A 27,172-nucleotide genomic window follows, 5' to 3' on the forward strand; every position below is an offset into this window, starting at 1 on the left:
AACACATTACACACTCACCCCATACCCTCACTGTCACACGTTTCCCATTCCCTCATTAATACGTTATACCTTCCTGGCTGATTAAACGCTTAGCCAGACACTGCTGATGAATCAATATCAGTTCAGTGTTATACCCCAGTACATCCACTTCTATCTTTGATTGAACTTTCTGCTGCACCACTCTTTACATCCAGCAAGGGGAGCCGCTGGCTTTCACTGATCATATTGAACGAATAGTGAGTGAAGTGTTGCAGTGGGTGATTTAGAGTGGGACAGCGAGAATCCCTGCGGCAAGTGGGGAACAATTGGCAGCAGTATTCCTGAAGACCCCTTTCCATTTCTAGCCTTTTTCACCCTCCCCTACTCCTCGCCCTCCTCTTTTACACCCTCCTCCTCCTTCTCACTCTCTTCCACCTCCTCCTCACTCTCCTCCCCCTCCCGCCCTCACCCACACCTCACCGCACTCCACCTCAACCCCTTCTCACTCTCTTCCACCTCCTCCTCACTCTCCTCCCCCTCCCGCCCTCACCCACACCTCACCGCACTCCACCTCAACCCCTTCTCACTCTCTTCCACCTCCTCCGCACTCTCCTACCCCTCCCGCCCTCATCCACACCTCACCGCACTCCACCTCACCTCATCCCACCTCACTCTCCTCCCCCTCCCACCCTCACTTCACCCCACCCCACCTCCTCCTCCTCACTCTCCTCCCCCTCCCGCCCTCACCGCACTCCACCCCACCTCCTCCTCACTCTCCTCCCCCTCCCGCCCTCACTTCACCCCACCTCCTCCTCCTCACTCTCCTCCCCTCCCGCCCTCACCTCACCGCACTCCACCTCACCTCATCTCACCCCACCTCACTCTCCTCCCCCTCCTGCCCTCACCTCATCCCACCTCACCCCACCCCACCTCCTCCTCCTCACTCTCCTCCCCCTCCCGCCCTCACCTCACCCCACCTCCTCCTCCTCACTCTCTTCCATCTCCTCCTCACTCTCCTCCCCCTCCCACCCTACCTCCTCCCTCTCTTCCACCTCCTCCTCCCCCCTTCCGCCCTCACCCCACCCCACCTCCTCCTCACTCTCTTCCACCTCCTCCACACTCTCCTCCCCGTCCCGCCCTTACCTCACCTCACCCTCTTCCACCTCCTCCTCACCTCCCGCCCTCACCCTCCTCCCCCTCCCTCTCATCTCACCCTACCTCCTCCTCTTTCTCACTCTCCTCCCCTCCCACCCTCACCCTCACCCCACCTCCTCCCCCTTCTCACTCTCTTCCACCTCCTCACTCTCTTCCACCTCCTCCTCACTCTCCTCCCTCTCCCCTCACTCTCCTCCCCCTCCCGCCCTCACCCCACCTCCTCACTCTCCTCCCCTTCCCACCCCACCTCATCCCACTCTCTTCCACCTCCTCCTCACTCTCTTCCACCTCCTCCTCACTCTCTTCCACCTCCACCTCCCACCCTCACCTCACCTCACTCTCTTCCACCTACTCCTCCCCCTCCCGCCCTCACCCTCACCTCCTCATCATTCTCTTCCACCTCCTCCTCCCCCCCCTCACCTCACCCCACCTCCTTCTCACTCTCTTCTACCTCCCGCCCTCACCCTCACCTCACCCCACCCCACCCTCCTTCTCACTCTCTTCCACCTCCTCCTGCCCCTCCCGCCCTCACCCTCACCTCACCCCACCCCCTCCTCACTCTCTTCCACCTCCTTCTCCCCCTCCCGCCCTCACCTCACCCCACCTCCTCCTCACTCTCTTCCACCTCCTCCTCCCCCCTCCTGCCCTCACCCTCACCTCACACCACCTCCTGCTCTCACCGTCACCTCACCCCACCTCCTTCTCACTCTCTTCCACCTCCTCCTCGCTCTACTCCCCCTCCCGACCTCACCTCACCCCACCCCATCCTCCTTCTCACTCTCTTCCACCTCCTCCTCCCCCCTCCCCCCTCACCTCACCTCACCCCACCTCCCTCTCTTCCACCCCCTCCTGCCCTCACCCTCACCTCACCTCCTTCTCACTCTCTTCCACCTCCTCCTCCTCCTCACCCCACCCCATCCTCCTTCTCACTCTCTTCCACCTCCTCCTCGCTCTTCTCCCCTTCCCACCCTCACCTCACCTCTCCTCCTCCTTCTCACTCTCCTCCTCCTCCTTCTCACTCTCCTCCTCCTTCTCACTCTCCTCCTCCTCCTCCTCCTCCTTCTCACTCTCCTCCTCCTCCTCCTCCTCCTTCTCACTCTCCTCCTCCTCCTTCTCACTCTCCTCCTCCTTCTCACTCTCCTCCTCCTCCTCCTCCTTCTTCTCACTCTCCTCCTCCTCCTCCTCCTTCTTCTCACTCTCATCCTCCTCCTTCTCATTCTCCTCCTCCTCCTCACCCCACCCCATCCTCCTTCTCACTCTCTTCCACCTCCTCCTCGCTCTTCTCCCCTTCCCACCCTCACCTCACCTCTCCTCCTCCTTCTCACTCTCCTCCTCCTCCTTCTCACTCTCCTCCTCCTTCTCACTCTCCTCCTCCTCCTCCTCCTCCTTCTCACTCTCCTCCTCCTCCTCCTCCTCCTTCTCACTCTCCTCCTCCTCCTTCTCACTCTCCTCCTCCTTCTCACTCTCCTCCTCCTCCTCCTCCTTCTTCTCACTCTCCTCCTCCTCCTCCTCCTTCTTCTCACTCTCATCCTCCTCCTTCTCATTCTCCTCCTCCTCCTCCTCCTTCTCTTTCTCTTTCTCTTCACTCCCCCTCCCACTCCTGCTGCTCGTCCTGTTCCGTAAACAACAGCTGGGGTACACCTGCCGTTCTCTTATTGGGCAGCCCAGCTGTCAATCACAGCTCCAGCCAATAGACGTTCCACCGAGGCTATGGGGCGGAGCGGTCTCTGTCATTTAGCCAATGGGCATCCGGGAGGCGGGGCCAGACTCACCTGGACAGCGGCAGCTGCGGCTGGGGCTGGAGGGAGCGGGTTCGAGTCCCGGAGCCGGAGCACAGGCAGGTACAGATCCCGGTCCCCCCCACTCTGTCCCCCACTCTGACTCACTGTGCCCCCTCAGTCTGTCCCACAGGCAGGTACAGATCCCGGTCCCCCGCTGAGCCTCCTCCACCCACTGAGCCTCCCTCACCCACTGAGCCTCCCTCACCCACTGAGCCTCCCTCACCCACTGAGCCTCCCTCACCCACTGAGCCTCCCTCACCCACTGAGCCTCCCTCACCCACTGTGCCCCCTCACTCTGTGCCCCCTCACTCACTGTGCCCCCTCACTCTGTGCCCCCTCACTCACTGTGCCCCCTCACTCACTGTGCCCCCTCACTCACTGTGCCCCCTCACTCACTGTGCCCCCTCACTCACTGTGCCCCCTCACTCTGTGCCCCCTCACTCACTGAGCCTCCCTCACCCACTGAGCCTCCTCCACCCACTGAGCCTCCCTCACCCACTGAGCCTCCCTCACCCACTGAGCCTCCCTCACCCACTGAGCCTCCCTCACCCACTGAGCCTCCCTCACCCACTGAGCCTCCCTCACCCACTGAGCCTCCCTCACCCACTGAGCCTCCCTCACCCTCTGAGCCTCCCTCACGCTCTGAGCCTCCCTCACCCACTGTGCCCCCTCACCCACTGTGCCCCCTCACCCACTGTGCCCCCTCACCCACTGTGCCCCCTCACCCACTGTGCCCCCTCACCCACTGTGCCCCCTCACCCACTGTGCCCCCTCACCCACTGTGCCCCCTCACCCACTGTGCCCCCTCACCCACTGTGCCCCCTCACTGACTGTGCCCCCTCACTGACTGTGCCCCCTCACCCACTGTGCCCCCTCACCCACTGTGCCCCCTCACCCACTGTGCCCCCTCACCCACTGTGCCCCCTCACCCACTGTGCCCCCTCACCCACTGTGCCCCCTCACTGACTGTGCCCCCTCACTGACTGTGCCCCCTCACTGACTGTGCCCCCTCACTGACTGTGCCCCCTCACTGACTGTGCCCCCTCACTGACTGTGCCCCCTCACTGACTGTGCCCCCTCACTGACTGTGCCCCCTCACCCACTGTGCCCCCTCACCCACTGTGCCCCCTCACCCACTGTGCCCCCTCACTGACTGTGCCCCCTCACTGACTGTGCCCCCTCACTGACTGTGCCCCCTCACTGACTGTGCCCCCTCACTGACTGTGCCCCCTCACTGACTGTGCCCCCTCACTCTGTGCCCCCTCACTGACTGTGCCCCCTCACTGACTGTGCCCCCTCACTGACTGTGCCCCCTCACTGACTGTGCCCCCTCACCCACTGTGCCCCCTCACCCACTGAGCCTCCCTCACTGACTGTGCCCCCTCACCCACTGTGCCCCCTCACCCACTGAGCCTCCCTCACCCACTGAGCCTCCCTCACCCACTGTGCCCCCTCACCCACTGTGCCCCCTCACCCACTGTGCCCCCTCACCCACTGTTCCCCCTCACTCACTGAGCCTCCCTCCCTCACTGAGCCTCCCTCCCTCACTGAGCCTCCCTCCGTCACTGAGCCTCCCTCCCTCACTGAGCCTCCCTCCCTCCCTCACTGAGCCTCCCTCCCTCCCTCACTGAGCCTCCCTCCCTCACTTACTGTGCCCCTTCCCTCACTGAGCCTCCCTCCCTCACTGAGCCTCCCTCCCTCACTGAGCCTCCCTCCCTCACTTACTGTGCCCCCTCCCTCACTGAGCCTCCCTCCCTCACTGAGCCTCCCTCCCTCACTGAGCCTCCCTCACCCACTGAGCCTCCCTCACCCACTGAGCCTCCCTCACCCACTGAGCCTCCCTCACCCACTGAGCCTCCCTCACCCACTGAGCCTCCCTCACCCACTGAGCCTCCCTCACCCACTGTGCCCCCTCACCCACTGTGCCCCCTCACCCACTGTGCCCCCTCACCCACTGTGCCCCCTCACCCACTGTGCCCCCTCACCCACTGTGCCCCCTCACCCACTGAGCCTCCCTCACCCACTGTGCCCCCTCACCCACTGTGCCCCCTCACTGACTGTGCCCCCTCACTGACTGTGCCCCCTCACTGACTGTGCCCCCTCACTGACTGTGCCCCCTCACTGACTGTGCCCCCTCACTGACTGTGCCCCCTCACTGACTGTGCCCCCTCACTGACTGTGCCCCCTCACTGACTGTGCCCCCTCACCCACTGTGCCCCCTCACCCACTGTGCCCCCTCACCCACTGTGCCCCCTCACTGACTGTGCCCCCTCACTGACTGTGCCCCCTCACTGACTGTGCCCCCTCACTGACTGTGCCCCCTCACTGACTGTGCCCCCTCACTGACTGTGCCCCCTCACTCTGTGCCCCCTCACTGACTGTGCCCCCTCACTGACTGTGCCCCCTCACTGACTGTGCCCCCTCACTGACTGTGCCCCCTCACCCACTGTGCCCCCTCACCCACTGAGCCTCCCTCACTGACTGTGCCCCCTCACCCACTGTGCCCCCTCACCCACTGAGCCTCCCTCACCCACTGAGCCTCCCTCACCCACTGTGCCCCCTCACCCACTGTGCCCCCTCACCCACTGTGCCCCCTCACCCACTGTTCCCCCTCACTCACTGAGCCTCCCTCCCTCACTGAGCCTCCCTCCCTCACTGAGCCTCCCTCCGTCACTGAGCCTCCCTCCCTCACTGAGCCTCCCTCCCTCCCTCACTGAGCCTCCCTCCCTCCCTCACTGAGCCTCCCTCCCTCACTTACTGTGCCCCTTCCCTCACTGAGCCTCCCTCCCTCACTGAGCCTCCCTCCCTCACTGAGCCTCCCTCCCTCACTTACTGTGCCCCCTCCCTCACTGAGCCTCCCTCCCTCACTGAGCCTCCCTCCCTCACTGAGCCTCCCTCACCCACTGAGCCTCCCTCACCCACTGAGCCTCCCTCACCCACTGAGCCTCCCTCACCCACTGAGCCTCCCTCACCCACTGAGCCTCCCTCACCCACTGAGCCTCCCTCACCCACTGTGCCCCCTCACCCACTGTGCCCCCTCACCCACTGTGCCCCCTCACCCACTGTGCCCCCTCACCCACTGTGCCCCCTCACCCACTGTGCCCCCTCACCCACTGAGCCTCCCTCACCCACTGAGCCTCCCTCACCCACTGAGCCTCCCTCACCCACTGAGCCTCCCTCACCCACTGAGCCTCCCTCACCCACTGTGCCCCCTCACCCACTGTGCCCCCTCACCCACTGTGCCCCCTCACCCACTGTGCCCCCTCACCCACTGTGCCCCCTCACCCACTGTGCCCCCTCACCCACTGTGCCCCCTCACCCACTGTGCCCCCTCACCCACTGTGCCCCCTCACCCACTGTTCCCCCTCACCCACTGTGCCCCCTCACCCACTGTGCCCCCTCACTGACTGTGCCCCCTCACCCACTGAGCCCCCTCACTGAGCCTCCCTCCCTCACTGAGCCTCCCTCCCTCACTGAGCCTCCCTCCCTCACTGAGCCTCCCTCCCTCACTGAGCCTCCCTCCCTCACTGAGCCTCCCTCCCTCACTGAGCCTCCCTCCCTCACTGAGCCTCCCTCCCTCCCTCACTGAGCCGCCCTCACTTACTGAGCCGCCCTCACCCACTGTGCCCCCTCACTCACTGTGCCCCCTCACTCACTGAGCCCCCCCTCACTCACTGAGCCTCCCCTCACTGAGCCTCCCTCCCTCACTGAGCCTCCCTCCCTCACTGAGCCGCCCTCACTTACTGAGCCTCCCTCACTTACTGAGCCTCCCTCACTTACTGAGCCTCCCTCACTTACTGAGCCTCCCTCACTTACTGAGCCGCCCTCACTTACTGAGCCTCCCTCCCTCACTGAGCCTCCCTCCCTCACTGAGCCTCCCTCCCTCACTGAGCCTCCCTCCCTCACTGAGCCTCCCTCCCTCACTGAGCCTCCCTCCCTCACTGAGCCTCCCTCCCTCACTGAGCCTCCCTCCCTCACTGAGCCTCCCTCCCTCACTGAGCCTCCCTCACTCAATGAGCCCCCTCACTCACTGAGCCTCCCTCATTTACTGAGCCTCCCTCACTTACTGAGCCTCCCTCACCCACTGTGCCCCCTCAGTCTGTCCCACAGGCAGGTACAGATCCCGGTTCCCCCCACTCTGTCCCTCACTCACTCTGATCCACTCTGTCCCCTCACTCTGTCCCACAAACAGGTACAGATCCCAGTCCCTCACCGTGCCCCCCTCGCTGTGTCTCCTCGCTCACTCTAACCCACACTCTGACTTTGTCCCTACTCAGTCCCTCACTGTGTCTCTGACCCTCACTCTGTCTCTGACACTCTCTGTAGCTGGCGAGTGGATTTGGCCTCTCTCTGTTTAATTCTGTTCTTCTCCGTCTCTGTGACTCTGCTGGGATCTGTGGGATTGTACTGGCAGCTGTCGCTAACTCTGTTCGGGATCTGTCTTTGCAACTCTTGAGTCTCTGTGCTGATATCTGCCTCTGTAGCTCTGTGGGGAGCTGTGTCTGTGCTGGGAATCTAACTCTGTTGTAACCGATCCTTGTATGATTGTACCTCCTCCTCCGAAGGTCCTGAAGCCCAGGGGCTGTGTGGGTGTGAAAATTCGTCGAGCAATTGGAAGCAGGGTGCAATGGTGAAGGGGTGTATTTTTTGATTAAAGGAAGGTGTACAATAAATATATTTGTACATATAAAAAATTTGCAGATGACACAAAAGGTGGAATAGTGTGAATCGCAAGAAGGACAGCGATAGACTTCCAGAAACTGGGGATGTTTCAGCAGGTTGGAGTGGCAAATGTGACATCTTTGTTCCTGGAGAAGAGTCTGGGCATTTCTAGTAACGACAGGCGAGTGGTAGGTAAGGGCTTAGAAACAAAAGTCAAGGAAAGGAAGATCAAAGACACGAAGGAAGATTTGATTTAATGAAGGTGATCCAATTGAAATCCTTGATGAAATAACAATCCATGCGACAGAGGTTGCTTGTGTAGATTTTTTTTTAAAAAAGTGTTTAGACAAAGTACTACACAAATACTGGTCAACAAAATTGAGGTTTTAATTAAATGAGGGAAAAGTTCAGCAGAGAACAGTGAGTATTTTAGATTCTCTCATGGGATGTGGGTGTTGCTAACTTGGCCAGCATTTGTTGCCCATCCCTAATTGAACTGCGTGTCTCGCTCGGCCATCCCATTGGGCAGAAAGACAGTCAACCGCATTGCTGTGGGTCTGGAGTCACATGCAGGCCAGACCGGGTAAGGAAGGCAGTTTCCTTCCCTAAAGGATGTTAGTGAACCATATGTTTTCTTTTTTAACAGCAATCGATGATAGTTTCATGCTCACTATAGTTCAGACCAGCTTTTCAATTCCTGATTTGATTTAATTGGATGTAAATGTCACCAGCTGCCGTGGTGGGATTTGAACCAGAGTCCCCAGGGCATGTGACTGCAGTCCATTGACATGGCCGCAGCGCCACCATCTCCCTGAGTTGTAATAAATGGCTGCTTGTCAGACTGCCCATCTAACCTAAAACCTTCTACACTTCCGGGGTCCGTATCCCTCTATTCCCATCCTATTCATGTATTTGTCAAGTTGCCCCTGAAATGTCACTATCGTCCCTGCTTCCACCACCTCCTCCGGCAGCGAGTTCCAGGCACCCACTACCCTCTGTGTAAAAAACCTACCTCGCACATCTCCTCTAAACCTTGCCCCTCGCACCTTAAATTTATGTCCCCTAGTAATTGACCCCTCTACCCTGGGAAAAAGCCTCTGACGATCCACTCTGTCTGTGCCCCTCATAATCTTGAAGACCACTGTCAGGTCGCCCCTCAACCTCCGTCGTTCCAGTGAGAGCAAATCGAGTTTATCCAATCTCTCCTCAGAGCTAATGCCCTCCATACCAGGCAACATCCTGGTAAATCTCTTCTGCACCCTCTCTAAAGCCTCCACATCCTTCTGGTAGTGTGGCGACCAGAACTGAACACTATACTCCAAGTGTGGCCTAACTAAGTTTCTATACAGTTGCAGTATGACTTGCCAATTTTTATACTCAATGCCCCGGCCAATGAAGGCAAGCATGCTTTACTACTTCCTTGACTATCTGCTCCACCTGCATTACCAGTTTGGTGACCTAGATGGGCGAGCCAGGTGGGCAGATAAGTGGCAGATGAAGTTTAATATAGCAACATGTAAGCTGATGCATTTTGGCAGAAGGTGATGGAGAGGCAATATGGAGGGGTGGTTTAGCACACTGGGCTAAATCTCTGGCTTTGAAAGCAGACCAAGCAGGCCAGCAGCACGGTTCGATTCCCGTACCAGCCTCCCCGAACAGGCGCCGGAATGTGGCGACTAGGGGCTTTTCACAGTAACTTCATTGAAGTCTACTCGTGACAATAAGCGATTTTCATATAGTCCGAATGACAGAGCGTCAAAAACGTCAGCCACAAAGGGAGCTGGAGGATCCCGTGCATTGATCTTTGCCACTAAAGGGGATTGACAGGGTAGACGCAGAGCACGTGTTTCCCCTTGTAGGATATTCTGGAACGAGAGGTCAGAGTTCTGGAATAAAGGGTAGCAGATTTAAAACCGGGATGGGGAGACATTACTTCTCTGAAAAGATTGTGAATCTGTGGAATTCACTACCCCAGAGTGCGGTGGTTGCCGGGGTATTGAGTAAATTTAAGGAGGAGTTGGAGAGATTTTTAATTAGTAATGGGTTGAAGGCATTTACCCTCCGTAGCACCTCGCACCACAGTCTGTCCTCTTGCGTCACCCCCAACTTCCCCCCACTTCACCTTCACCCCCCTCCATGGACACCCCGTCCTCCTCCAAAGTCCTCCCATAAATGGCCGAGACAACCCTCTTCCCAACCCCGATTCTAGTGGGGAGACCACTCGGTTTTCCCCAAATTTATAATCTTTATTATTGTCACAAGTAGGCTGACATTAACGCTGCAATAAAGTTACTGTGAAAAGCCCCCAGTCGCCACATTCCGGCGCCTGTTCGGGTACACGGAGGGAGAATTCAGAATGTCCAATTCACCTAATAGCACGTCTTTCGGGACTTGCGAGAGGAAACCGGAGCACCCGGAGGAAACCCACGCAGACACGGGGCGAACGTGCAGACTCCGCATAGACGGTGACTCAAGCCAGGAATCGAACCCAGGTCCCTGGCGCTGTGAAGCAACAGGGCTAACCACTGTGCTACCGTGCTGCCCATCAATTTGTAGCCTGAAAACATCCCAGGAGATTGAGGGGGGGGATTGGATTGGACAGAGGGTGTACATGGTTATGATGAGGACACAAAGTAAAGGTGTTCCCAATGGCTGACGTTGGGGGTTGGGGGTTGGGGGGGGGGGGGGGGTTGGGTGGATGGGGGGTGCTGGCGCGCAGTGAGTAATGATCTGGTCTCGTTGTCCACGAGGCTGGTGCAAGCGGATGAATGATTTCAAAAGGTAATTGGGTGGGGCACTGGAGAGAACCAAACCCTCTGTGGTTACCAGGGGGGATTGAATGGGGAATGGGACTGGCTGGGATGCTTAGAGGGCTAACATGGAGCTGAAATGAAAATTGCTTATTGTCACGAGTAGGCTTCAACGAAGTTACTGTGAAAAGCCCCTAGTCGCCACATTCCGGCGCCTGTTCGGGGAGGCTGTTACGGGAATCGAACCGTGCTGCTGGCCTGCCTTGGTCTGCTTTCAAAGCCAGCGATTTAGCCCAGCGTGCTAAACATGGAGCTGAAATGAAAATCGCTTATTGTCACAAGCCGGCTTCAAATGAAGTTACTGGGGGCTAAATTACCTCCTTTGCAGTAATGTTACTAAGGCACTGACTCGAAGCGGTCATAGACAGGGAGCGGAGAGAATTATCATAGAATCATAGAATTTACAGTGCAAAAGGAGGCCATTCGGCCCATCGAGTCTGCACCAGCTCTTGGAAAGAGCACCCTACTTAAGCTCACGCCTCCACCCTATCCCCATAACCCAGTAACTCAACCTACCCTTTTTGATACTAAGGGGCGATTCAGCGCCGCCAATCCACCTCATCTGCACACCTTTGGATTTATGGCAAAATGTGTGACATGATCCATTCTGTAGGGAGGACAAAGAGAGACGACATGAAATACAGAATACAAATTCTAAAGGGGGCACAGGAACAGAGAGACCTGGGCATATAAATGTATAAGCCACACTTTACGTACCGATGTGAATGGGGAGACATTCGGGAAAGATCCCCGAGAATGGTTTTTGGAGATGAAGGGACTCCAGGCCATGTGGATAGATCAGAGGTGGCAGGGCGGGGGGGGGGGGGGAACTGTTTGTCCTCCGAGAGGGTGAGGGGGAATTCGATTTGAGGTGCTCAAGGTCATGAGGGGTCTGGACAGAGAAGAGAGGGAGGAACCGTTCCCGTTGGCGGAAGATTGAGAGGGCCATCACGATAGACTCGAAGGGCTGAAGGGCATCCTTCAGGGCTCTAACTCTAGCCCCTTTCAGGAGCTCTGTACAGAGAGTTTAACTCTGGCAGAAATGACAGAGATATCCTTGTTAGAGTCATAGAGTCTCACAGTACAGAAGAGGCCTTTTGGCCCATCGAGCCTGTACTGACAAAACAACGGTAAATTGATACTAATCCCACTTTGGACACTCGGACCATAGCCTTGAATTTCAAGTGCTCATCCACGTACTTTTTGAAGGCTGTGAGGTTTCCTGCCTCCACTAGCCCCCTCCCTCCAACCCAGGCAGTGTGCGCCAGACACTGTTTCCTCCCCCCCCCCCCCAGGTGAAAAAAACCTTTCCTCAAATTCCCTCTAAACCTCCTGCCCTCTCCTTAAAATTATGCCCCCCTCGTTATTGACCCTTCAACTCGTGTCCGCCCAAATGTGCACGGGATTGGGGGAATACAGCTTTTTGAAACTGTCCTTACTATGAGGTGGAAGTTGCTGATGATGGGCATTCGCTACGCTGCTTGGCCTCTGGGACCTGTGGGCAGGTGAAGATGGAATATGAGAGACATATTGGCCTTTTGCACAGGTGTACATTTATCAGGATGATACCTGGACTGCAGGGGGTCAAATTCCAGGGAAGATTTTGCACACGCTATCGGCGCATTCCCTGGAATTTAGACGTTTGAGGAATGAATTGATCGGAGCTTTCAAGACGAGGAGGGGAATGGACAGAATTGGCAGACTGAAACCATTTCCGTAGTCATGGGTCCAGCATTTTCTAGTTTTGTCTCGGTTTCTAGCAACTGCAGTAATTTGCTTTTTAACTGTTGCCGCGCTGCCTTGCGGAGCGAGCCAGAGTTTTCAGAAGCGAAATGAGAAATCTCTTGTGCGTCAATTATTAATTTTAAACCTGAGATGAATAGATTTTTGTTAACCAGTAACCAAAGGTATCGCGGAATATCGAGCAAAGGTGGGTATATGGAATTGGATCTGGACCAGCCCTGATATCATTAGGTGGCGGATCAAGACACGAGGGGGTTAACCGGCTATGTTTCGCTCACTGCTGACTCTAACCTTTTCTGAGTAATGAACGGCACGGTGGCACAGTGGTTAGCACTGCTGCCTCACAGCTCCAGGGTCTCGGGTTCAATTCCGGCCTTGGGTGACTGTCTGTCTGTGTGGAGTCTGCACGTCCTCCCCGTGCGTGCGTGGGTTTCCTCCGGGTGCTCCGGTTTCCTCCCACAGTCCAAAGACGTGCAGGTTGGGTGGATTGGCCATGCTAAATTGCCCCTTAGTGTCCAAAGGTTAGGTGGGGTTACTGGGTTGCGGGGATAGGGTGGAGGCGTGGGCTTAAGTAGGGAGCTCTTTCCAAGGGCTGGTGCAGACTTGATGGGCCGAATGGCCTCCTTCTGCACTGTAAATTCTATGATGATTGGAAAAAAAGGGGGCAGTCACATTACTGGAAGGCCCCAAACAGCCAGGGAGAGATGGAAGAGCAGACATGTAGGCAAATCTCAGAGAAGTGTAAAAATAATAGGGTGATAAGAATCGGTGATTTCAACTTCCCAATATTAATTTGCATAGGCAAAGTGTGAGAGGTTTACTGAGGCCACTTCTCAGAAAGTGCATCCAGGAGAGCTTTTTGAGCCAGCATGCAGAAAGTCCTACAGGAGAGGGGCTGATGCTTGACTTAATTTTAGGGAATGAAGCCAGGGAGATGGTAGAGGTGTCAGTTGGGGAGCATTTCGGTGATAGTGACCATAACTCAGTAAGATTTAAGGTAGTTATGGAAAAGGATTAAGATAGACCTGAAATATGGTTCTGAATTGGGGGAAGGTCAATTTTAATAGGATAGGGCTTGATCCAGCCAAAGTGGGCTGGGAATAGCAACTTGTTGGAAAATTCCCATCAGAGTCATTCAAAAAGGAAATGGAGAGGCGACACGGTGGCATAGTGGTTAGCACTGCCGCCTCACGGCACCGGAGTCCCAGGTTTGATCCCGGCTCTGGGTCACTGTCCGTGTGGAGTTTGCACATTCGTCCCGTGTTTGCGTGGGTTTCACCCCCACAACCCAAGAGATGTGCAGGCTAGGCAGATTGGCCAAGCTAAATTGCCCCTTAATTGGAAAGAAATTAATTGGGTACTCTAAATTTATAAAAGGAACTGGAGAGTACAAGTTCAACATTTTCCCCGTAAGGGTAAAGGGCGGGACCAAATCGTTCATAGAACCCTGGACGTCAAGTAGATTTCCTACAGTGCAGAAGGATACCATTCGGCCCATCAAATCGGCACCGAATTTCTGAAAGAGCGCTCTACCTAGACCCACTTCCCCCGCCCTATCCCCATAACCCCGCGCATTGATCATGGCCAATTCACCTAACCTATCCTGCACATCTTTGGACTATGGGAGGAAACCAGAGCACCCGGAGGAAACAGATACAGGGAGAACGTGCGAACTCCACACAGTCCCCCAAGACTGGAATTGACCCCGGATCCCTGGCGCCCTGAGGCAGCAGTGCTAACCACTGTGCCACCCCTAAAATGGGAAAATACCTGTTATAAGCGATACACAGGTTTGGATAAGGAAAGAAATGGGAGGTTCATGACCGATACAGGGCTTAAAAGCAGTGGATGTCCTAAAGGAGTATAGTAAGTCCATGAGTATAGTAAATGTAATCTATTTAAAAAATAGATTGGGAGAGCAAAGAGAGGGCATAAGAAAAACACCGGTGGGAAAAATTAGGGAAAATCCCAAGTGTTTTCTAAGTATATTAGGGGCAAGAGGGAAACCAGGGAGAGATTAGGGCCCTTTGGGTACCAAAGTGGCAATCTGTGCATGGAGCCAAAAGATGTAGGTTAGATATTAAATGAGTATTTTGCATCTTTGCTCAAGATGGAGAGATGGTGTAGGTATAGAAAGCAGGGAATGATATTATGAACAGCTTAGCGTTGAGAGGGAGGGAGTTTTAGCGGGTTTAAAAGTGGACCCATCTCCGGATGAGATGTATCCTAGGCTGCTGTGGGAGGCGAGGGAGGAGATTACAGGGGCCCTGACTCTCGCTGGCCACTGGAGAGGTGGCAGAGGACTGGAGGACGGCTAATGTGGCACCGTCATTCAAGAAGGGAAGTAGGGATAAACCAGACCCACATCGGTGATGGGGTATTAGTGGGAACAATTCAGGGGGACAGAATTAATCTCCCCTCGGAGAGAATCAAGGATAGCCAGCATGGCTTTGCAGGGGGAGATCATGTCTGAATACAATTGATTGAATTTTTTGAGGGGGTGACCAGGAGTATAGATGAGGGTAGTGCAGTCGATGTAATCTACATGGCCTTCGGTAAGGCTTCTGACAAGTTCCCAAATGCGAAACTGACCAAGGAGGTAAGAGCCCACAGGATCCAGGGCAACTTAGCAAATTCGAGCCAAAACTGGCTGGAGGGTAATGGTTGAAGGTTATTTCTGTGACTGGATGAAGCCTGTGTCTAGTGTTGCTCCACAGGGATCAGTGCTGGCTCCCCTTAATACATTAATGATCTGAGTTGGATGCGGGTGGTGTGAGTAGTAAGTTTGCAGAAGACACAAAAATTGGTTGTGTGGTAACTAGCGAGGAGGAAGGCCTTGGATTATAGGACGATATAGACGGGCTGGTCAGGGGGGGGGGGGGGGGGGGGGGCAGAACAGTGGCAAATGCAATTTAACCCTGAAAAGTGTGAGGTGATGCATTTTGGCAGGAATAACAAGATAAGGGAATACACAATGAACAGTAGACTGCTCGGAAGTACAGAGGACCAGGCAGCAGGACACGGAGATAAGGTGTTTGAGAAGGTATCTGGGATACTTGCCTTTATTAGCCGAGGACAGCACGGCAGCACAAGTGGATAGCACAATGGCTTCACAGCGCCAGGGTCCCAAGTTCGATTCCCCGCTGGGTCACTGTCAGTGCGGAGTCTGCACGTTCTCCCCGTGTCTGCGTGGGTTTCCTCCGGGTCCTCCGGTTTCCTCCCACAGTCCAAAGATGTGCAGGTTAGGTGGATTGGCCATGCCCTTAGTGTCCAAAAAGGTTAGGGAGGGGGGATATTGGGTTACACGCAGAGGGTGGAAGTGAGGGCTTAAGTGGGTCGGTGCAGACTCGATGGGCCGAATGGCCTCCTTCTGCACTGTTTGTTCTATGAATAGAATATAAGAGCAGGGAGGTTATGATGGAGCTGCATGAAATGCTCGTTGGGCCACAGCTAGAGTACTGTGTGCAGTTCTCGTCGCCACACGATAGGAAGGATGTATTTACACTGGAGCGGGTGCAGAGGAGGCTCACCAGGATTCTGCCTGGGCTGGAGCGTTTCAGCTATGGAGAGAGGCTGGTTAGGCTGGGGTTGTTTTCCTTGGAGCAGAGAGGCTAAAGGGGGGGGAGACTTCATCGAGATTTACAAGATTATGAGGGACATAGATAGGGTGGATAGGAAGAATCTTTTCCCCTTTTAGTAGAGAGGTTAATAACCAGGAGGCTGGATTTAAGGTAAGGGGCAAGAGGGGGTTTGAGGAAAGACCTGTTCACCCAGAGGGTGCTGGGAATCTGGTACTTGCTGCCTGAAAGGGTGGTAGAGGTGGGAACCCTCTCAACATTTAAGACGTATTTAGATGAGCATTTGAAAACACCAAAGCAGACAGGGCTACGGATCAAGTGCTGGAAAATAGGATTAGAATGGATAAGTGCCCGATGGCCGGTACAGACATGATGGACCGAGCGGCCTCTTTCTGCGCTGTGGAACTCGATCTTTATTTTCTTTCTGCCCAACCCCTTCACAAAGGCCGGTCACCACCAGCCTCTTACAACTTTCCCTGCTGGTTAGAACAGCTCAGATCTGATATCGCATCTGTTAGTAGGGCGGCACGGTAGCACAGTGGTTAGCACTGTTGCCTCACAGCTCCAGGGTCCCGGGTTCGATTCCCGGCTTGGGTCACTGCCCGTGCGGAGTCTGCACGTCCTCCCCGTGTCTGCGTGGGTTTCCTCCGGGTGCTCCGCTTTCCTCCCACAAGCCCCGAAAGACGTGCTTGTTAGGTGAATTGGACACTCTGAATTCTCCCTCTGCGTACCCGAACGGGCGCCGGGAGTGTGGCGACTAGGGGCTTTTCACAGTAACCCCGTGGCAGTGTTAATGTCAGCCTACTTGTGACAATCAAGATTATTATTATTAATCTTCCCATTTGCACCATAGCCAGCACCACACTGTCATTGCGTAACATGGACTCTGCACAGTGCTGTGTGTGTGTGTATAATTGTGCAATTATCCTGTTTGATTATATTCTACAAATGAGGAACTGCGCCTAACTTTATTTTGACCTCATTTTAAAAGAGAATTTCACAGGGTGAGGAAGTGTTGTGACAATGACTCTGCCAGCACCCTCCAATCAGCTTACAGAGGCACCGTCTGTTAAATTGCACTTAATGCGTGGGTTGGTTCTGCTTTTCGGCCCAATGTCCCACTCCTGACAGTAAGAATCTATTCTTTGACCCTCTGATCTCTTGTGATTCTCACTGCCCTCAGGTCAGACTTGTTTTCATTCTTTCATGGCGTGTGGGCGTCGCTGTCATTCAGTTTTCTTTCCGTCCCCTAATTGCCCCTCGAGGACGGGGTGGCGAGCCGGCTTCTCCAACCGCTGCAGGCCAAGCGGCGTAGGTACACCCACGGTGCTGTTAGGGAGGGAGTTGCAGGATTTTGTCCCAGCCATTTACGGGATAAATCGGCTTGATTGGCCAAGGAATGAGCAGGGAGGTTATGATGGAGCTGTACAAAACACTCATTGGGCTACAGCTGGAGTACTGGGTGAAGTTCTGGTCGCCACACTATAGGAAGGATGTGATTGGACTAGAGAGGGTGCAGAGGAGATTCACCAGGATGTTGCCTGGGCTGGAGCGTTTCAGCTGTGAAGAGAGGCTGGGGTTGTTTTCCTTGGAGAAGGCTGAGGGGGGGGACGTAATTTAGGTGTATCAAATTATGAGGAACGTAGAATTTTTATATTTTATTTTTCCAATTAAGGGGCAATTTAGTGTGGCCACTCCACCTGCCCTGCACATCTTTGGGTTGTAGAGGTGAGACCCACGCAGACACGGGGAGAATGTGCAATCTCCACACGGACAGTGACCCGGGGTTGGGATCGAACCCGGGTACTCGGCTCCGTGAGGCAGCAGTGCTAACCACTGCGCCGCCCTGTAGATAGGGTAGTTAGGAAGTAAACTTTCTCCTTGGTAGAGATCAGTCACCAGCGGGCGTAGATTTAAGGTAAGGGGCAGGAGATTGGGAGGGGGCTTGAGGAAAGACCTGTTCACCCAGAGGGTGCTGGGAATCTGGAACTCGCTGGCTGGAAGGGTGGTCGAAGCAGGAACCCCCACCACATTTAAGAAGTATTTAGAAGAGCATTTGAAATCCCAAAGCAGATAAGGCGATAGACAAACTGTTGGAAAATGGGATTAGGATAGATGGGTGCTTGATGGCTGGCACAGACACAATGGGCTAGAACAGAGAACATACAGTGCAGAAGCAGGCCATTCGGCCCATCGAGTCTGCACCGACCCACTTAAGCCATCACTTCCACCCTATCCCCGTAACCCAACAGCCTCTCCTAACCTTTTTTGTTCACTAAGGGCAATTGATCATGGCCAATCCACCTAACCTGCACATCTTTGGACTGTGGGAGGAAACCGGAGCACCCGGAGGAAACCCACGCAGACACGGGGAGGACGTGCAGACTCCGCACAGACAGTGACCCAAGCCGGAATCGAACCTGGGACCCTGGCGCTGTGAAGCCACAGTGCTGCCCACTGTGCTACCGTGCTGCCCAGTCTATTTCAGCGCAGAGGCTGAAGGGTCTCATTCTGTTCTGTTAAGCTTTATGACTCTGTGACTATGTCTCCGAGGGATCGCAATATATTTACAAGTCAGAATGGTGGGTGTCTTGGAGGGAAACATACAGGTTATGGTGTCGGGACATAGGAAATAGGAGCAAGGCTGACGTGTGTGTGTGTGTGTGTGTGTGTGTGTGTGTCCCCTCATGGTGCCGAGACATGCCAATCCTTGTAAATCTCCGCCCTCTGGTTTCCGATCCTTCCACCAACAGGAAAAATCTCTCCCTCTCAACTCTGTCCAGACCCTTCATGATTTTGAACACTTCCATCAAAAATTTGGCTCCTCCAGACTATCCGTGTAACGGCGGTCCCTCATCCATGGAACCCATCTCGTAAATTTATTTTTATTTTTTTGAAAATTACAGCACAGGAACAGGCCCTTTGGCCCGCCCAGCCTGCGCCGATCCAGATCCTTTATCTAAACCTGTCTCCTATTTTCCAAGGTCTACTTCCCGCCCGTTCATATACTGTCTAGATGCCTCTTAAATTATGCTATCGTGCCCGCCTCTACCACCTCCGCTGGTAAAGCATTCCAGGCACCCACCACCGTCTGCGTAAAAAACTTTCCACGCACATCTCCCTTAAACTTTCCCCCTCTCACCTTGAAATCGTGACCCCTTGAAACTGACACCCCCACTCTTGGGAAAAGCTTGTTGCTGTCCACCCTATCCGTACCTCTCATAATTTTGTAGACCACAATCAGGTCCCCCCTCAACCTCCGTCTTTCCAACGAAGACAATCCTAATCTACTCAACCTTTCTTCATAGCTAGCACCCTCCATACCAGGCAACATCCTGGTGAACCTCCTCTGCACCCTCTCCAAGGCATCCACATCCTTCTGGTAATGTGGCGACCAGAACTGCACGCAGTATTCCAAATGTGGCCTAACCAAAGTCCGATACAACTGTAACATGACCTGCCGACTCTTGTACTCAATACCCCTTCCGATGAAGGCAAGCATGCCGTATGCCTTCTTGACCACTCTATCTTCTCTGCATCCTCTCTTAAAGCCTTCTCCTCCTTCCCCTGACAGGATGTTGCCAACGCTGGACCAGCTATCCCTGAGCCAGGGCTCGATGTGGACGTACCTGCGGTGTATCATCATCGTCCTGGCCCTGAGCACCTTCGTCAGGTCCGCTCTTCACGTCTTCGAGCTCCTGAGGAGCTTCCGGGAGAATTCCAGGAGGCTGAAGTGTTTCGACGGCCCCCCGAGGCGGAGTTGGCTGATGGGACACCTGGGGATGGTAGGTGCCACGCTTCCCCGACCCCCACAGAAAGGTTGTGCTGTCCGTCCGTTCCCCTCGCCCCCCCCTCCCCGTCACGTGGCAGAACCCAAAAGTAACCTGGAGCCCTGGGAGAGGGAATGACCGAACATAACCTGACTCCCATGTGGTTAGGCACTGGGATCCTTATGAGGAGAGGTTGAGTAGGTTGGGGCCTGTACTCATTGTGGAGTTTAGAATGAGAGAGGCGACCTTATTGAGACATATCGGATTCTCAGGGGGTTTGACAGGGTCGATGCTGAGAGGTTGTTTCCCCTTGTGGGAGAGTCTAGGACCAGAGGGCAGAATCTCAGAGTAAGGGGGGGGTCGCCTATTTCAGACAGAGATGAGGGGGAATTTCTTCTCTCAGAGGGCAGTGAATCTGTGGAATTCTTTACCACGGAGAGCTGTAGAGGCCGGGTCGTTAAGTATGTTCAAGGCTGAGATAGACAGAGTTTTAATCAGTGAGGGAATCGAGGGTTATGGGGGTAAAGGGGGGAAAGAGGAGTTGAGGATTATCACATCAGATCCGTCAGGATCTCATTGAATGGCGGAGTAGACTCGATGGGCCTAATGGCCTACTCCTACACCTTGTGGTCTTCTTATGGATCCACAGCCCCTCACGAGGTCCTCGGCCCTCGTAACGCGACCGCTGGCTTCACCGTCCAAGTTAGAAACATAGAAAATAGGAGCAGGCGGAGGCCATTCGGCCCTTCGAGCCCGCTCCGCCAGTCGGGAGTTGGGCTCATCAGTCCCTCAATGAGCGGCGATTGGGCCCATCAAGAGGGCCGAGATGGTCCCTGTTCAAATTAAAGAGACCAAAGGAACTTAAACGCAAATGCTGGGAATGGGCATGAGACGCATGTGGATAGAGAGGATTTGGGGACTGATTAAATCCAGGGCTGAGGAATGTGCTTCCTCTCTCGCACACTGAACCATTCTGTGTCGAGCCGTGAGATGCCACATCCTGAAGTTAGTTCATCATCAACCCCGTGCCGAATTTGCTCAATTAAATTGGTTCAGCGCTCCCTTTCCTCTGACATGTTTTATTTTATTCAGATTACTGAGGACTTACAGGTATGTGACATTTTCAGGTGTTGGTGGATCGAACGGAAAGGTACGTCTGTCCGAAACATCTCGTCTCGTTGCTGGGGTGTAGCGACTGCGGGTGAGGGTGGGGAGAGGGGCGGAGATTCCTGTAAATCCTTCGCAGTTCCTGCTCCCGGAGCTTGTGTGTGTGTGTGTGTGTGCGTATCTGGTTTATGCTGACCTATGACCCCGGCCTGGGTCGCTGCTGCTTGACTGTTTTTGTTGGTTGATGCCTTGCTCCACCTGTGGCTTTGTGTGTAACCTGCCCCCTTTGTTTCTCCGCTCCGTCCATGAGGTAGATCAATCCGGACGAGGAAGGGATGCGGAAGATCACGGAGCTGGTTTTAACGTTCCCGCTCACCATGAAGACGTGGCTGGGACCCGCTTTGCCCTTAATCTCGCTGTTTCACCCCGAGTACATTAAGCCCGTCCTCCTGGCTTCAGGTATTAAGTCAAATCTGGGCCATTGAATCATAAGGGAGCCCTTTTTCTGGTGTACGTAGTGACGTGAGGCGGTATAGGCCCGAATTCTCCCGCAGTTGGGATTGTCTTTTCCTGCCAGCAGTGCACACCCCCCCAACCCCCCACCCCCCTCGCCCACGGGTGGGGCGGCTTCAACGGGAAAATCCCGCCGCCAGCGAGCCAAGAATCCGGCCCAAATTCTTCCCGCAGGGATATTGAACACACCGTGCTCAAATGGTACTTCAGCGTGTCCGAGAAGCACAGTCCAATTGGGTCTCAACCCAGCTTTAGTCAGTATAAAGCAGGGGTGGGCAAACTACGGCCCGCGGGCCGCATGCGGCCCGACAAAGGTTTTTATGCGGCCCGCCAATGAGGTGCCCGGAATCATAACCGGCATTTTTGAAAAGCCGCCGGGGAAAAGCCGCTGAAGTAAATGCGCTTACTGAATAAGCGCATTTACTTCAGCGGCTTTTCCCCGGCGGCTTTTCAAAAATGCCGGTTATGATTCCGGGCACCTCATTGGCGGGCCGCATAAAAACGCGCCTAGCGGGGTGGATGAGTGGGGCTGTCTCATTGGTCGGTTTAGTTGGGTGTGCGACCAATAGGAGTCCAGGTTACAAACAATAAGCCTTATTATTGTTTGTAACCTGGACTCCTATTGGTCGCACACCCAACTAAACCGACCAATAAGGCAGCCCCACTCATCCACCCCACTACGCGCGTTTTTACCGTTGACTCGGCCTGGCTGTGCTTCTGTCAGTGTTAAGGATCAGCACAAGCAACTTGACACCTGATTTCAACAAACTGGTAAATGACTGCAGTCAGATGCATCATTCTCATTGACATTGTTCTGTCACTTACTGAGTTACTTTGTTTTTCAAATAAATGTGCTTTTTTTTTCTTTAAAGACCTTTTATTTTGGCTATTTAAAATATTAATTATTTTACTTAATATACTATGCGGCCCTTTAAAATTGTGAATTTCTGAATGTGGCCCTTGCACGGAAAAGTTTGCCCACCCCTGGTATAAAGAGTAGAGGAATGATTGAGAGTGGGGGGTGGGTGGGGGGGAAACAGGACATACAGACCAAGACGGAGGACCCGAGAAGGAAGTGATGAGGTGTCGCGCCAAAGGTTATTGCAAAAAAATTAAAATGCCCTGTTGCAGAGGGTAACACATTAGCCTGGATTGAAGATTAGCTAGTTGGCAGAAAACCGAGAGTGTGCATGAATGGGTTTTGTCTGATTGGTTGGATGTCGTGGGTGGAGTCCCGCAAGGGTATCTGCTGAGGTCTCAAGTTTTTACAATTTGTATCAATTCTTTAGATGAGGAGAGCGAAGGCAGAGTAGTGAAACTTACAGACGACGCAAAGACAGGTAGAAAAGTACGTCACCACAAGACATAGGAGCAGAATTAGGCCACTCGGCCCATCCAGTCTGCTCCGCCATTCAATAATAGCTGATATTTTTCTGATCCCCATTCTTCTGCCTTCTCCCCATAACCCCTGATCTCCTTATTAATGAAAAACCTATCTATCTCTGTTTAAAGACACTCAATTTGGCCTCCGATATGTTGGGTATAGATAGGTCTGAGTGGTGTTATGGGCCAGGGTTCAGAGAACCCCAGAGTGTATCATGGAGTTCACCTGACCCACAACGTTTAATAGATTGTGGTATGGGGAGCACACGGCCCACTCGACAGGTGTGGTAGAGCAGAAGTGGAAAAGTATTTTTTTAAAACAAAACAATGTTTATTCTATGGACTCAACCCTTTTAAAACATACAGTGAACACCTTAGCAACCGTCAATTCAAATACAACCGCCAAAGAATACAACACTAAGTAATCCTTAATAACTTCCCAAACAACATCCAAAAGACAAAAGAAACCCCTTTTTAACAGAAGCACATGAGATTTACATTCACTACTGAGAACATTTATAATCCTGAATTCACCAAATGATCAAGAGATAGTCTTTTCATGGCAGAGAGATCAACTGTACACCTCTGTCTGGCTTCAGCTCCAACACTGAAAACGAAACTAAAACACACCCTGCAGCAAACAGCCTAAAACAAAAGTAAAAAGCTGACACAGCCCAACTCCACCCATTCTCTGACATCACTGCAGTAGTGAACACCCATTTATTAAAGGTACTCTCATTACAGATATTTATATACACACCCATTTCTTAAAGGTACTCTCACATGATAGTGGACAAAAATCTGGCAGATGTAGCATAACTGGGAAAATGTGAAGTTGTTTACTTTGGCAGGAAGAATAAAAAAGCAGAGCATTACTTAAATGGAGAACAAATACAAAATGACAAGGGGCAGAGGGATTTAGGTATTCTCGTGCCTGAGTCACAATGTTAGGCTAATGTAATATTATCCTTTATTCCGAGAGGAATTGCACATAAAAGTAAGGAATTTATGCATCAGTTATACAGTGTTATGGGCCAGGGTTTAGAGAACCCCAAAGTGTATCATGGAGTTCACCTGATCCACAACTTTTACTAGATTATGGTATGGGGAGCACACGGCCCACTCTACAGGTGTGGTACAGCAGAAATGGTAAAGTGTTTTGATTTAAAAAAAATAATGTTTATTCTATGAACTCAAGTTAGCCTTTTTAAAACATACAGTGAACATCTTAGCAACCATTAATTCAAATATAACCCCAAAATACAACACTAAGTAATCCTTAAGCTGTCCTTTTAACATCCATAAGAATTTTTAAAAACTTTTCAACAGAAGCACATCAGGTTAAAGTCACTACTGAGAGCAGTCATTAGTTTTAAATCACGAATGGATCGATTTACAGTTTTTAGATTAGAGAGAGGGATCTAATACCCTTCTGGCTGCGACTGCAGCTATCCAGCTTTGAAAATGAAACTAAAACGCACCCTGCAGCAAACAGCCTAAAACGAAAGTAAAAAGCCGACAGACAGCCCAGCTCTACCCATGCTCTGCCATCACTGATACACACCCATTTCTTAAAGGTACTCTCACATGACACCTCCCCCAAGAAAAAAAAAACCCATCAACATCAAGATGGTTTCATTTTTCAACTTTTCACTATCCTTTAAGAAATGCACACAGTAAATATACTTTTTCGTTTAAAAAAAAAACACCCACTAACAGGTACAACAATATAGTCCATTTGTTTTTCGTTCTTCTTCCTCCAACTGAAATCCTTTTCGATTGACAGTCTCTATGAACAAGAAGGTCTCTGCACGATCCATCCATTTCTCTACGCCTCAGCATTTCTCTTTAAAGTCAGATACTTTAGTTCAATCTGATCACAGAGTCCCTTGTAATTCTCCCACACAGGAGCATTGGTTATCACAGCTTTCAGGCAGTCAAATGCCTGTTGAAAGTCTGCTGTCCACTGAAATTTTCAATGTTTCTTCAGCAAGTCCAGCAGTGGAGCAACCATGCCACAAAAATGTTTCACAAATGTTCGATCAAATCCACTCATGCCAAGGAATCGCAATATTTCCCGTCATGTCGAGGGTATCGGAAACCCCTCAAGGAAAGTGACTTGGACTTTTCCAAATTCACTTTTGGCGAGGTTTATTACCAAACCTGCCTCCTGAAATTGATCGAATAACTCTATCAGATGTTTTAAATGTTCTTTCCATGTCTGGCTGAAAATTACCAGATCGTCGATGTATACCGCACAATTGGGTAATCCTGAAACGAGTTTGTTAGTTAACCGTTGAAATGTGGCTGGGGCGCTTTTCATGCCAAATGGCATAACTTTGAATTGGTATATACCATCTGGAGTCACAAAAGCTGAAATATCCTTCGCCCTTTCGGATAAAGGTACCTGCCAGTAAGCTTTAAGTAAATCCAGTTTGGAAATAAAAGCTGATTGGTCCACTTTCTCAATGCAATCCTCCAAACGTGGGATAGGATAAGAGTCCGTTCTTGTAACTGCATTAACCTTTCTATAGTCCACACACAACCGTTGGATACCGTCTGGTTTAGGCACCATCACTATGGGTGAGCTCCAACCCACTTCATTTATGTCATTTTTAAGCATACTCTCAATCTCTTTGTTGACCTGTGCCAATTTAAACGGGTTAAGTCTGTATGGATGTTGTTTGATTGGAACAGCATTTTCCACATCAACATCATGCATAGCCATTTTAGTACTTCCCAATTTATCTCTACAAACTTGCCCATGTGATATCAATACCTCTTTCAGGTCAGTTTGTTTTTCCTCTGGAAGGTAACTCAACAATTTATCCAATTTTTTAAAAACATCCTCGTTTTCCAATTTAATTTGAGGTATGTCAAATTCACAGTCATCTGGATTTGGTTTGTCACTTTGAGTTAGAATCATTAAAACCTCTTCCTTTATCTCTCCTTCCCTTTCAAAGTACCTTTTAAGCATATTCGCATGACGCACTAGTTTTCCTTCTATCTGTTGTTTTTACCACATAATTCACCTCCTTTAATTTTCCTTTCAATTTGTGGAGATGTCGGTGTTGGACTGGGGTGGGCACAGTAAGAAGTCTGACAACACCAGGTTAAAGTCCAACATGTTTGTTTGAAACACTAGCTTTCGGAGCGCTGCTCCTTCCTCAGGTGAATGAAGATGTATGTTCCAGAAACATATATATATATATAAACAAAGTCAAATATGCCAGACAATGCTTGGAATGCGAGTATTTGCAGGTAATTAAATCTTTACAGATGCCAAGATAGGGGTAACCCCAAGTTAAAGAGATGTGAATTGTCTCTAGCCAGGATTTTGCAAGTCCATGCCAAATGCTGGGGGATGAATGTAATGCGACATGAATCCCAGGTCCCGGTTGAGGCCACACTAGTGTGCGGTGGTGTTCTTGCGTGTAATGGTGGGACCCATGTCGATGATCTGGCACGTCTTGCAGAAATTGCCATGGCAGGGTTGTGTGGTGTCGTGGTCGCTGCAAACTACCCACCTGGTACGCGGTACATACTCGTGCGACTCGGCCAACGTTGTCTACCTCATTCGCTGCAGGAAAGGATGTCCTGAAGCGTGGTACATTGGCGAGACCATGTAGACGCTGCGACAACTAATGAACTGGCATCGCGCGACAATCACCAGGCAGGAATGTTCCCTTCCAGTCGGGGAACACTTCAGCAGTCGAGGGCATTCAGCCTCTGATCTCTGGGTAAGCGTTCTCCAAGGCGGCCTTCAGGACACGCGACAACGCAGAATAGCCAAACAGAAACTTATAGCCAAGTTCCGCACACATGAGTACGGCCTCAACCGGGACCTGGGATTCATGTCGCATTACATTCACCCCCCACCATCTGGCCTGGGTTTGCGAAATCCAACCAACTGTCCTGGCTTGAGACAATTCACACCTCTTTAACCTGGGGTTACCCCTAGCATGGTGGTCAGCATAAATGCTTCACAGCTCCAGGGTCCCAGGTTCGATTCCCGGCTGGGTCGCTGTCTGTGTGGAGTCTGCACGTCCTCCCCGTGTGTGCGTGGGTTTCCTCCGGGTGCTCCGGTTTCCTCCCACAGTCCAAAGATGTGCGGGTTAGGTGAATTGGCCATGCTAAATTGCCCGTAGTGTCCTAATAGTAAGGTTAAGGGGGGGGAGTTGTTGCGTTACGGGTATAGGGTGGATACGTGGGTTTGAGTAGGGTGATCATTGCTCGGCACAACATCGAGGGCCGAAGGGCCTGTTCTGTGCTGTACTGTTCTATGTTCTATCTCTGGATCTGTATGAAATGAAAATCGCTTATTGTCACGAGTAGGCTTCAATGAAGTTACTGTGAAAAGCCCCTAGTCGCCACATTCCGGCGCCTGTCCGGGGAGGCTGGTACGGGAATCGAACCGTGCTGCCGGCCTGCTTTAAAAGCCAGCGATTTAGCCCAGTGAGCTAAACCAGCCCCTACGTTTCTGGAACCTACCTCCCCATTCACCTGAGGAAGGAGCAGTGCTCCGAAAGCTAGTGTTTGGAAACAAACCTGTTGGACTTTAACCTGGTGTTGTAAGACTTCTTATTCCTTTCAATCTGATACGGTCCACAAGACCTTGCTTTTAAAGGCTCCCCTACCACCGGTAGCATTACTAAAACTTTATCCCCACTGGCAAAACTACGAACTTTGGA

The 27,172-nt window shown here is 52.6% G+C and overlaps 1 protein-coding gene across 4 annotated transcripts in view; it reads left to right on the forward strand.

Annotated features, from left to right (window-relative positions):
- Nucleotides 1-2,891: 2,891 nt before the first annotated feature.
- The window catches only part of LOC119957108 (cytochrome P450 4F22), a 74,108-nt gene continuing 49,827 nt past the window's right edge, over nt 2,892-27,172 (forward strand). The window contains exons 1-3 of one of the 4 annotated variants that reach the window (XM_038784805.1): nt 2,892-2,975; nt 19,283-19,493; nt 20,900-21,044. In XM_038784805.1, coding sequence (XP_038640733.1) covers nt 19,284-19,493; nt 20,900-21,044 — 355 coding nt within the window. In that variant the 5' untranslated portion in view covers nt 2,892-2,975; nt 19,283. Of the gene's footprint in view, nt 2,976-16,873; nt 16,892-19,282; nt 19,494-20,899; nt 21,045-27,172 lie in introns of those variants that run through there. The other 3 variants (XM_038784808.1, XM_038784809.1, XM_038784807.1) reach the window with 3 other exon arrangements.

This window comes from Scyliorhinus canicula, chromosome 25, assembly GCF_902713615.1.
Source record: "Scyliorhinus canicula chromosome 25, sScyCan1.1, whole genome shotgun sequence".
NCBI lineage: Eukaryota > Metazoa > Chordata > Chondrichthyes > Carcharhiniformes > Scyliorhinidae > Scyliorhinus > Scyliorhinus canicula.